This window comes from Pongo pygmaeus, chromosome 7 (assembly GCF_028885625.2).
Source record: "Pongo pygmaeus isolate AG05252 chromosome 7, NHGRI_mPonPyg2-v2.0_pri, whole genome shotgun sequence".
NCBI classification, from domain to species: domain Eukaryota; kingdom Metazoa; phylum Chordata; class Mammalia; order Primates; family Hominidae; genus Pongo; species Pongo pygmaeus.
Window position 1 is genome coordinate 62,087,258 of NC_072380.2, and position 13,792 is coordinate 62,101,049.

Genomic DNA, 13,792 nt, shown 5'->3' on the forward strand with positions numbered 1-13,792 from the left:
AAATATGCTTTATTATTTAGGACAGTTTTAGATTGACAGAAAAAATTGCAAAAATAATATAGAGATATACCACACACCGAGGCTCCCTTATTAACATCTTACATAGTATGGTAAGTTGGTTACAGTGAATGAATACATTTTGATAGGTAAATTGTAACACAAGTCCATAGTGTATTTAGATTTTCTCAGTTTTCATCGATAGTCCAGGATCGCATCCAGGACACGTCTGTATGTAGTCCTCAGATCTCCTCAGATCTCTCAAGCACCTCTTGTCTGTGACACTGTATAAGAATTCATTTGTTATTGCTTTCAGCAATAATGATATCTGGTCAATGAAGGGCCACATATATTACAGCGTATCGTAAGATTATAATGGAGCTGAAAAATTTCTAGGTACATCTTAATGATCCTGACCCTGTGTAGGCCTAGGCTAATATGTGTGTATATGTTTTAGTTTTTAACAAAAACATTTTAAAAATAAAATAATAATAATAATAATAATAAATAGGCTTATAGAGTAAGAATATAAAGAAAATATTTTTACACAGCTATACAATCTGTGTTTTAAGCTAAGTGTTATTAAAAGTAAAAAAAAAAAGTTTATAAAGTAAAAAATGTTACAATAGGCTAAAGTTAATTTATTACTGAAGAAAGAAAAGTATTTTAAAATAACTTTAGTATAACCTAAGCATCGAGTGTTTATAAATTCTACAGTATTATAAAGTAGTGTGCTATCATTCACATTCACTCACCACTCACTCACTGCCTCACCTAGAGCAACTTCCATTCTTGTAAAATGAAAAATATTTGGGAAAAAAATACAACAATAAGAAGTAATACAAATTTAAAAAGCAATAAAGTATAATAACTACTTATTATATAGGCTATAATACAGCAATATGGTATAATAGCTTTTTAATAACTATTTATATAGAACTTACATTGTATTAGGTATTTTAAGTAATCTAAAGATGAGTTAAAGTATACCTGGAGATGTATGTAGATCACATGTAAATACTATGCCATCTTATATGAGGGACTTGAGCATCTGAAGATTTTGGTATTCCAAGGAGATCATGGAGTCAATCCCTCACAGATACTGAGGAATGGTTATGTATACTTCTACCTATACAGATACAAAATTTCTTACCCACAGTAAAGGTTTCACGAAAAGCAAAAATCAATGTTAATTCTTAGTTTTGTAGTAATTCACCCCTAAATTACCATTATGATAAACGTTACAGTCAAAAATATTATTTAACAACAATCTAAAATTACAAGACAATTTTACTAAGTAAAATATTAAGCTTTGCAGAAATGTAAACATAATGATTATTATTAATATCAATATTTACAAATGGTATGAATCTGTTTAAAAACTGTATTGAAGACACTGTTAAAGAAAACAGACGCTAATGCAAATGCAAATATTTGCATTTGCATAAAGAAAACAGACGCAAAGCTAATGCAAATATTCAAATATGTATATATACACTTTTTTTAATTTTTAATTTTTTGAGTCAAGGTCTCCCTCTGTTACCCAGCTTGGGTGCAGTGGCATGATCATAGCTCACCACAGCCTCAAACTATTTGGTTCAAGCTGTCCTGCCTCAGCCTCCCAAGTAGCTTGGCCTACAGGTGCGTACCACCGTGCTTGGCTAAGCTTTTTTATTTTTTGTACAGACAGGGTCTCACAATGTTGCTCAGCCTGTTCTCAAAGGCTCGGCCTCACGCAACCCTCCCACCCTGGCCTCCCAAAGCACTGGGATTAAAGGCATGAATCACTGCACCCAGCCTCAAATACGTTTTTACTAATAACTTAAAAATATTCTCGGAACAAATTTACTCAACTGTTCTTTCTATATTATGCCAAGAGGCACTGTTGGGACAATATGTTCAAATACAATTCATTAGATGATTTGAATTCTTGAATCTTTGTTTCACACAGCCTTTTAAATATATATTTGTCTAAATCAATTAGAAGTCCCATGGCAGAGTTTTCAGTTAGAGAAACAGTAGATTAGACGAAAGGAAATAATGATGTGTAATACAGGGCTCCTCAGAGACATTACCATCTAAATAAGTGTTAAGAAATAGGAGACGGGAAGAGGTGCAGTGGCTTACACCTGTAAACCCAGTGCTTTGGGAGGCAAAGGTGAGATCACTTGAGGCCAGGAGTTGGAGACCAGCTTAGACAACATAAACCCCATTTCTACAAAAAATTAAAAAATTAGTTGGGCATGGTGGCATATGCCTGTAGTCCTAGATACTGGACAGGCTGATGCAGAAGGATCTCTTTAGCCCAGGAATTCAAGGTTACAGTGAGTTATAATGAAGCCACTGCATTCCAGCCTCGGCAACAGAGTAAGACTGTCTCTTAAAAGAAAAGAAAAGCCATAAAAGACAGAATAGAACAGGGGATGAATATATGGGCAGCGGCTCCTAGTTCCTGCATTTCAATCCAGAGAATTCACCACTAACTGACCTTGGTAAAGTTACTTAACATCACTGTGGTTCTGTTGTTCTGTTTATATTACAGATGCATATTTGCAGAAACAAAAGTGGAATTGTGCAATTTTCAATTCTTTGCAAAGCTAACAAGGAATATTTAAATTTAAAATAGTCTCCACTATCTAACGACCTTAAGTCACATATGAAGGACCTGCTACAAACTACAGTTTTCAGTAGGCTTTAGGGAATGTTAATCTCCTTTTTCACCACTACACCTGTAGCAAGACAGAAAAACCCAAAACCCTGAGAGCTTGCTGGGGGAACAAATCAAAGGGAATGAAGCAAGTAACCTCAGAAGTGCTGTAAATGTGATCTCTAAAAGAATTTATAGGAAAGGGCCTTTTTTTGTAATGTATTCTCTTTAATTAGATTTTTGTAAAATTATCTAGGGAGGTAAGTTCTGTGCCTAAGTCTTCTAAGACGGAATGCGATTACTTCCTTGGGACCAAGGACCCCATTGTTCATTTAAAATAGCATCAAAAATACTTAGGAATAAATTTAACAAAATTATAAAATATGTATTCTGAAAACTAAAAATGATGAGTAAAAGAAATTAAAGAGAGCCTAAATAAATGAAAAGATATACCATTTTCATGTATTAGAAAACTCAATATTATTGTTTATATTATAATAATAGTCCCAAAATTGATCTACATTATAAATCCCTATAAAAAAATCCCAGCTAATTTCCTTGCAGGAATAGACAAGCTGATCCTAAAATTCATAAGGAGATGAAAGAGATTTCAAATAGCTAAAACAATCTTGAAAAAAAACAAAAGAGTTTGAGAGTTCATATTTCCCGATTTCAAAGCTTACTATGAATAGACAGTAATCTAAGGTGTGTGGTACTGGCATAATGATAGACATAATAGATCAATGGAATAGAATTGAAAGTTCAAAAATAAACAAATTCATAGTCGACTTATTTTTAGTAAGGGTGCCCAAACCAGTGAAGTAAGAACTGTCTTTTCAGAAAATGGTTCTGGGACAACTGAATATTTACATGTATAATAATGAATTTTGAAACCTACCTCACACCACATACAAAAGTTAATTCAAACTGTGAGAAAAATCTAAATTTAAGAACTAAAACTATTAAAACTCAGAAGGAAACACACATGTAAATCATTTTGACATTGGTTCAGGCAATGGTTTTGTAAATTTGACATCAAGGTGCAAATTACACAAAACACAGAAAAAACAGATAAATGGCACATCATAAAAATTTAAAACTCTTGCGCTTCAAATAACACTATCAATACAGTGAAAAGACAATACACAAAATGGGAGAACATTTTTGTAAATCACAGATCTAGTGTGGTATTTATATACAGAATGTGTAAAAAGTTCTCACAACTCAATTAAACGGGCAATCAAAAAATGGACAAATAATTTGACTAGATGTTTTGCTAAAGAAGGTATATTAATGGTAAGCAAATGAACAAAGTGCCATCAGGCAAATTTATATCAAAACCATTATATACAACTTTATATCAATTAGGGTGGATATAATCACAAAGATAGATAATAAGGTTTAGTGAGAATATGGAGAAATTGAAATTCTCATACATTGTTGACGAGAATATAAAACGACATGGCCATATTGAAAAGCAGTCTGACAATTCCCACTTTCAATACTTGGTATATATGCAAGAGAAATTTTTACAAATGTGCCAAAAAATGCTTGCACATGAAGGTTACAGCAGCTTTATTCATAGTAGCCAAATAAATTAATTGTGGTGATGAGTGCACAACTGTGACTATGCTAAAAGTCATTGAATTGCACACTTTAAATGGGTGAATTTCATGACATATGAATTATATCTCAAAAAATATATTTTTAGAAAGACAAAAACAGTGTATATTCACATATCTATAAATATTTTTATGCATAAACATCAGTATCAGTATTAAGCTAAACATGAGTTTATACTGATGTCCCCAACTAGTTTCCACAACCTCATGAAACTTTTTAGACTCCTCGTCTTGCTTATCTGTGAATTCTTCTCCAACACTGAGAAACCTGGCTTCCCTTCATCCACCATCCATTTACTTGCAGAATTTCAATATACATGTATAATAGTATTAGGATTGTTAACTCGTATGTACTGTGAAAGGGCCATTTATGCAAAGTAGCCCCCACATGCTGAAGAAGCCAAGAAACCAAAGAATGAGGCAGACAAATCAACTTTGTTCTAAGGGGTGTTTTATTGGCAGAACTTGCAGACAGAAATGTGGTCTTGGTTGACTTCAAGGCAAGTAGATCTCTGCACTGTTACTCCTCAGACCCAGGGCTTGTATACCATACGGAAGGGTATATATGCTCCAGCAAGACATTTAAATGCAACCATCCAGAAAAGGCAAGAATGACATGTTCTTACAACAGAGATGGTAAATCAGGATGGTAAAGCAGAAATCAGAATGCATTCATGGGACTGGGATAGTTAGAAATTGACATGGAATTACGAGATGGAATCACTCTTGTCTTCACACCATACCCTGATGTGAAACAACTTTATCAAGCAGAATACAGTTCCATGTGCAGTTCCTTTAGCCTTTCATCTTTAGCCTTTGTCTTACAGATGCCTGTGTCTTACTTCATTTCCACAGTGACTTAGGTAAGCACATCTTCCCCCTGCCCCATCACTAAGGTTGTAACATACACTCGTAATATAGTTCAAGTGTCACAGACTGCATTCCTTCTTTAGTCCTAAATTATTTTTAAACATTTGCATACATTAAGGTTACTCTTGGTGCTGTAAAAGTTCTATGGGCTTTGACAATGTATAATGGTATGCAATTTCTATTGTAATATCAGATAGAATAATTTCATTAACATGGAGACTCTGTGTCAATGTGGGTTTATCAGTTGTAACAAATGTTCCCCTCTGATAGGAGATATTGATAACATGGGAGGCTACGCATGCAGAATTTCCATGTCTTTTTGCAGCTTGATTGCTCATTTTTAAAATTATTCAATACTTCACTGTATAGATGTACCAGTTTGTTTATTCATTCACTTATTGAAGGATATCTTATTTGGCTATTTATACTTATTGGTGATAATGGATACAGATAGTATAAATATCTGCGTGCAGATTTTTGTATAAACATAAACTTTCAAATTATTTGGGTAAAGACCTAGGATTATCATTCCCAGATCATATGTTAAGACTAGGTTTAGCTTTGTAAGAAACAGCGAAAATCTCTTTTGCATTCACACCAATAAGAAGTGAGAATTAACCGTGAACAGAATTCTTGAAAGCATTTGGTATTGTCAATGTTTTGGATTTTAGCCATTTTAATAAGTGTATAATATTATCTCATTTTATTTTAATTTGCAATTCCCCTCGACAAATGATGCTGAACATATCTTCATAGGCTTGCTTGCTATTTGCATATCTTTTTTGATTAAGTGTTTGCTCAAATAATTTAGCCACTTTTTAATTGGGCTGTTTGTGTTCTTACTGAGTGTTATGAGTTATTTGTATATTTTGGATACAAGTCTTCTATCAGATATGTGATTTATAAATATTTTCCTCTAGTCTGTAGCTTGTCTTTTTATTCTCTTAGCAGTATCTTTCACAAAGCAAAGTTATTAATTTTAATGTATTCTAATTTATCAACATTTTTTATAAATCATGCTTTTGGTGTTGTATCTAAAAACTCATCACTAAACCAAAAATCACATGGGTTTTCTCCTATATTTTCTTCTAGTACTACTGTGTTTTTAATATTTAAGCCTATCTATGATACAATGTGTTAATTTTTGTGAAGAGTATAGTATATATGCCTTTCCTTCTTATGGATGTCCAATTCCTCCAGCACTGTTTGTTGGAAAAAAAATCCTTGCTTTTCTCTATTGAATTGTTTTTATTCTTTTGTCAAATATTAGTTGATTCTATTTCTTTGTTTCCTTTCTATTTGGCCACCTGTTCTGTACCATTGGTCTAAATGTTTTTTCTGTCAAAAATGCCATGTTCTGTTGTGTACTAAAACTTTATAGTAAGTCCTAGGTCAAGCAGCCTGAGTCCTCCAGCTTTATTCTTCTTCAGTATTGCACCAGTTATTATAGGTCTTTTGGCTGTCCATCTACACCTAAAAATTAGTTTGCTATTATCCACAAATACTTGCTGGGATTTTTATTGGAATTGCATAGATTTTAAAAATCAAGTTGGGAAGGAATGACATCTTAAAAATATTGAGTCTTTCAATTCATGAATATGGTTATCTCTTCATATATTTTGAACATATTTGTTTTTTCTCTAGATTTTTTAGTTTCATATACAAATCCTGTTAATATTATGTTAGATTTATATCAAAATATTTTTCTTTTATTTTTATTTACATTTTATTTTTTATTTTATTTATTTATTTATTTTTTTGAGACTCTGTCTCACTCTATTGCCCAGGCTGGAGGGCAGTGGCACAATCTCGGCTACTGCAACCTCTACCTCCCGGGTTCAAGTGATTCTCCTGTCTCAGCTTCCCAAGTAGCTGGGATTACAGCACACATCTCCATGCTCGGCTAATTTTTTGTATTCAATAGAGACGGGATTTCACCATGTCGACCAGGCTGGTCTCGAACTCCTGACCTCAGGTGATCCACCTGCCTCGGCCTCCCAAAGTGCTAGGATTACAGGCATGAGCCACTGCTCCAGGCCACAAAATATTTCCCTTTTAGCATGTATTATTGTAAATGGCATTATACTTTTAATTTTCAATTCCAATTTCTCATTGCTGATATGTAAGAAAGCAATTTAATTTCTATAATAATTCCATATTCTATGAACTTGCTATAATTACTCACCACTTCTAGAAGAATTTTTTTTTCAATTCTTTGGGATTTTATACATTGACGAAAAACAAAGACAGTTCTCTTTCTTTTCGTTCATTTCGTAAGTCTTTATTTCATAGTATTTCATCATTGCGCTAGCTAGGACATCAAGATGTTGAATGGCAATGGCGAACAGGGACATCCTGGCCTTATTCCCAATCTTGCAGGGAAAATATTACATTTCTCCCCTTTTTTACTACATTGCACCATGAGTTTTCAGTTTTGTTTTTTTTTTTTTTCATTCTAATTCTTCATTTTATCTCAGGCCTGTTGGGATAGAAAGAACAGCAGAGATCAGAGAAACCTTGGTTTCAATCACAACTTGGATCTTGGTCAAGTTAATTTCACTCTTTTACATTTTGATTTTCTCAGCTGTTAATTAGAAAAACAATTTCCTACACCAGTGGATTGCTGTGATAATTACTTAGAATAATGTTTGAATGAATATTTATTCATTTAACATTTTAATACCTAACTTTGATTCATGACCTGTGCTAAGTGCTTGTGAGATAACTTTGTGTAAGACATAGGTCCAGCTCTCAGAAAACTTGGAGGAAAAAAGTCGAGGGCATAGTTCTCTTCAATAAACAATTGTAAGTGCTATGAGAGCTATAAGTACACATAGTAGATTTTTATTTTTCATTTATTACTATACTTTAAGTTCTAGGGTACATGTGCACAACGTGCAGTTTTGTTACATATGTACGCATGTGCCGTGTTGGTGTGCTGCACCCATTAACTCATCATTTACATTAGGTATATCTCCTAATGCTATCCCTCCCTGCTCCCCCTACCCCATGACAGGCCCCAGTGTGTGATGTTCCCCTTCCTGTGTCCAAGTGTTCTCACTGTTCAATTCCCACCTATGAGTGAGAACATGCAGTGTTTGGTTTTCTGTCCTTGCGATAGTTTGCTGAGAATGATGGTTTCCAGCTTCGTCCATGTCCCTACAAAGGACATGAACTCATCCTTTTTTATGGCTGCATAGTATTCCATGGTGTATATGTGCCACATTTTCTTAATCCAGTCTATCAATCATTGATGGACATTTGGGTTGGTTCCAGGTTTTTGCTATTGTGAATAGTGCTGCAATAAACATACGTGTGCATGTGTCTTTACAGCAGCATGATTTATAATCCTTTGGGTAGATAGCCAGTAATGGGATGGCTGGGTCAAATGGTATTTCTAGTTCTAGATCCTTGAGGAATCGCCACACTGTCTTCCACAATGTTTGAACTAGTTTACAGTCCCACCAACAGTGTAAAAGTGTTCCTATTTCTCCACATCCTCTCCAGCACCTGTTGTTTCCTGACTTTTGAATGATCGCCATTCTAACTGGTGTGAGATGGTATCTCATTGTGGTTTTGATTTGCATTTCTCTGATGGCCAGTGATGATGAGCATTTTTTCATGTGTCTGTTGGCTGCATAAATGTCTTCTTTTGAGAAATGTCTGTTCATATGTACACATAGTAGATCTTTAATAATTAGAAGCCATCATACTCATTGTTCCTTTTCCAACTTCAGCTACTCTTCCTCAGTTGTCAAAAAGAACTATTAACATACTCTATTTTCTTTCCATTATTGTTCTACAAACAATAATGTATTGGTTTCTGTAACACAAAATTAGTTCAAACAATTTTCCAATGATAATCTCTTTAGTTTCTGCATGGTTTCCACTTCTTCCTAACTTTTGTACATACAAATCTCAAAATTTCAATACCTGAGATATGTGATGCCAACGTTTTTTTGGTGTCATGTATATTTTTCTTCCAATATAGTTCATATAATCTCTCTCTATATGCAACTTATAATATAATATTCCAAAAAGCAGGGGTGCTAGTTATATTTTTCTACAAAGCATACTAAGTATTTAATATAAGGCTTTTTTTGTAACATTGATGCTGATTATTTATGTGTACAGCAAGTCTTTATAAAGTCCGATATTAATCTTGGGCTCAATCCTTTGCATTTTTGTAATGAATAAGAAGATTAAATAAAGGAATTTTATATATATGAGATTGTATAGGAGCATCAGCCTGGATTTTGTGTTTTACAAAATAAAATCACTGACAATACTTCGGTCTCCCAAAGGACGGTGCTTTGTTACCTGGCAACAGTCTTTACGACATTCATGATGTGTTAACTAAATATATTTTCAGATCAGCTTCCAGGTATTGTCTGATTTATGAGCTGAGTATTTGAAACGGTTCATTTCTTCTTTTTATTGCATCTATTTTGGGAGGAGGAAAGAAGCAGAGGTGTAAGGGGATAAAGTGGCAGAGCTACTGCAAACGCAAACAATTGGGAATACATTAGCAGAGGCCACACCAAGAACAGTTATTTCCCCTTTCATGCTTCCTGCTGCCTGCAGTGACCAATGTACAATCTTGGTTTTAAAACACGAAGTAACTTGTTTTGCCTTGTCTCTCCTAACTTTCTTGAAAGTAAGCTAATGAAGAAGCAGCATCTGGAGGCACTGGCTATGGTTTGCATGTGTATGTGCGTGTGCCGAGGTGTTTAATAAAACATTAAGATAAGTGCTCTTTTTGAGATTTTTTTGATGGTTTCTGCTGACTCTTTAGTCTCTCCAAAATCTTTTCTGCAACAGCAATTTTGTATTTGACTTGGAACATGTTCTAAATATTCTCCACCAGAGATAAGAGGGGGCAGGCTTGTAGAGCATAGTAAAGAAGTTCAAAGAAACGGTTTTTGAAGACCCTGGGATGCTTGTTGTTTCTGTCAAAGGAAAGCAGCATTTCAGTACACATTTAGCTATTGAGCAGCAATTACTGACCAAGTTTTCCTCATGGCCAATTATTGCTATGCAAAACGCTCCACAAAATTTAGGGGATGCCATTTGCTGATTAAAATGCATTTGCTCTGACTGAAATTTGTATTTTAAGACAACTGATATGGGTTGTCCGGATGACTGCAACACTGATTTTGATACTGTTTTAAGGAATCACATATTTACTTTTTACAGAAAAGGAAAAAAGAAATAGTTCCTGTCATCCGAGAATTTTAGTTTAGTTGGGTGGTCAGTTTTATAAAAGCAGTTTACCTATCTATTTTGAAGGAAAAATAGTCACAATCTAATTCACCTATTCCTGAATCTTAGTCTTCCAGTATTTGAGTTATTCTATGACGTAAATATATTAAAATGACTATTATATAAGAATCCCTATATAGAATATCAGATTGTGTGTGTGCGTGTGTGTGTGTGCACGTGTGTGTGTGAATACTAAATTTCTACTCTATGCCAGGGTCTTTTACAAATGTTAATTCTCAAAACAAAGCTTTTAATTGCTATGTATTATTTATAAGCATTTTCCAAATTTGAAAACAGAGGCTCACAGGGCATAAGTAATTTGCTGAACGGATTAAGTTGTATGAAGTTGTGGCTATTAGCATCGTTGGCACATTGTCTAACTTCAATTCCAATATTGTTTGCAATATTCAACTTCTCTTTAATGAACCATTTAATGAGAAATAATAAATGTTAATTAATTATTAGACAGATTGCACTTCTCCTTTTCAATAAAAAGACATTCCTAATACATAGTTTATTTTAAATTATTGATATATTTTCTGTACTTATAATGCACACGTTTAACTTTCCTTTTTGCTTTTGTATATGCAGCCATGTTTATATGTGTAGGTTTTGCGATATAAATTCTAAAATACATCTTCCCATATTTGTGGTTGCATTCCTGGGGTAATGCAACAAACAGTATGCTGAAAAATAAAAACAGACTTTGTGGTAGTATTTAATACAAATAGTTTGTCTTATATTTCAAGTTGCTTTGCATAAATTGTTATACACATACAAACTTATTTGTACAACTAGAATTTTAATGTTGGTTTGAAACTATGATTAGATGACAGATTATAAGAGTAACATAAGTATTTTTGAAATAGATGAAATTACTCAGCACATTGTCAAAATAAAGAAAATTTATTTTATCGAATGCTACTCATTTGCATTCAATAGTAATAATAATAATTTCTAAGTAAACGTGCACCATCTTCATCAAAAAGTCTTATTTTCAAAATTCAAAATAAATCAATAATAGTATACCTCAAATTCTGGTATGGCAATCTTGTTCTTTAAGTATTATTTTGTTCTATTTATAGAAACCAAACTTTTGGCTAAGAAAGGAAGTTTTTAACCTTGCCAAAATGGAGAGTCTTATGCTATCTTAAAATATTTAGCAAGAGCCACCAGAAGCACACATTTTTCCAATTTTCACTAGTTCTTTTAAAATGATATTATCTGTTCCACACAGTTTCCGCAGAACAAGAGAATGAGGGAAGCAATTCATCTGTAAGAAAGAGGGCAGTATTTACATTTGGAAATGGATAATGTGGGCAAAAGGTATTTGTAGAGGTATAGGGACCAGATAACAAATATCTACCCCAGATGCAGGGGAAAAGGGTCAGTGTCTCAAATGGTTCTGCATAGGGGAAAGTTCAAGAAGACTGATGTAATGGAGCAAGCTATAAGTTAAAGCGTTCAGCCCTATAGCATGCCTCCGCAGTAAGCACTATGTAAAGACGACTGCCCAAAATCAGAGCAGTATCGATTTTTCAAATTGAAAATTACAGGATTTGTCTAAATGTAGCTCTTTGTTCTCATGCCATCATCTTTGTGATTTTGAAGTTTTATAGGCCAGTGATTGAATTACTTCTATTGTGGAGGGAAAAAGAAACTGATTTTTAAAGTTGATAATTCGATTATCATTACTACTTAGACGTGTAATTTATTCATTTTATGAACAAGCAATTAATTTATTTTGAACTTGGTTTATTCACTTTCAATCTAAAACACACACATGAATCATTTCTGTGCTGGCCACGGCAGCCTCCCAGCTTAGCTCCCAAATTCCAGGCAGTGATGGAGACAGGGACATGGTTTACCAAGATCATATTTACCATTGCCTCTGAGTTACTTTTACATAACCTAAAACTTATCATTTCTTAGAAAACAAGAATACGTAATGTGGAAATAAGAAGAGGTATAAAAGTTAAGATTCCAAAATATGTCCAAAATAATCATTGAGAAGAACTTATTTTTAAGAGTTTAGGAGTTGATAACACTTTAGTCCCTTTTATTTTAACAAGTAGCCCTTTGATTTAAAAGTCAAGGACTATTTATTACAAGATGTGAAGCCTCTATCCCAGCACAAAAGAGTTCTCTTTTTTTTTAAAGAGCAAAAGCAAAACCCAGAAGAAAACCAAAAAAACAACAAAAAATGGTGTGTAAGTATAGTATTAGGAAACACTAACCATTCTTAAAAATCCTGTCTTTCAGGAAAGAACGGTGACCATCAGAAGACAAACAGTAGGAGGATTCGGATTAAGCATAAAGGTAGCCTGCCTTTCTAGTCTATTCTTACAAAGGCCATGCCATAAGAGCTGAACTTTGGTGCATTTCAATGTTTGCTGATTAATAATTAGACAAGAATGGCTATAGCAAATTCCTTAATATTTGGACGGGGATGTAAATTAGTAGGTTCTCACAGAATTCCTGCAAACTCTTACCATTTAATTTAGAAAGTTTAGAAAGAATATGGGAACTTTACCTTACGATTGAATATAACTCATTAACTTTATCTGGTTTTTCTGAAATGTTAAATATGATGTCGTGTGCATATCTTTCTTTAACCAACTGGAGTAAGAAATGATGATCTGCAGTAAACAGAACAATAACAAGTTTCACACTAATAAAGCCCAATAGTAAGTGAGATATTGTATTCTGTTCATCTTGTTTATTTTTCATTTTAAAAAAAGAAATCAGTAAATTTAATTGTATAGTGCTAATCATATAGGATAGACTTAAATTCTTTGCATAGGCTTTATTTTAAAAGCGAACATATGTGTTCATTTCAATTTATTATCAAATTTTAAAGGCCTTTACTTTGTATATTATTGACTATTGGAGATGTACCATATCTGCAATTTATTATCATTGAAATAAAGGATAAATTTTTAAAGCATAGGAAATTATGTAAATATGGAGGAGTTAATCTCATGACTGCAACGCTTTTATAAAACCTACATCTCTTCATAGATAAATGAAGTTTATAATTCTTGGGTTACTTATTTGACTTATATAGGGTGAAAATAATTTATATATTTCTAGTACACGTTGCTTGAAATTTCAACACAACTCGTGATATATGTATGGAAAGCAGAACTCTAAATTTTGTGAACATCAGCTCTAGTTGACTTTCTGAAAATGACTCAGAGTAGAAATCAGTATGCAATAGTGTTGTATTGTCAGTGATAAGAAAAGAATATTGCTATAAAGAGCACTAGCTTTAAAACATATTTTGTACATTCAGTTTATCAAAGTGAAACTTTATCTTATCACCAACTAAGACCAGCGAGGCATGCAGAACAAATTATAGTATGTGCAATGTATGCCATGAAAATTTCATCAC

General features: G+C 33.3%; 1 protein-coding gene across 1 annotated transcript in view; it reads left to right on the forward strand.

Moving 5' to 3' along the window:
* The window catches only part of SNTG1 (syntrophin gamma 1), an 873,149-nt gene that overhangs the window by 512,849 nt on the left and 346,508 nt on the right, over positions 1 to 13,792 (forward strand). The window contains exon 5 of the mRNA XM_054499229.2: positions 12,661 to 12,717. Coding sequence (XP_054355204.2) covers positions 12,661 to 12,717 — 57 coding nt within the window. The remainder of the gene's footprint in view (positions 1 to 12,660; positions 12,718 to 13,792) is intronic.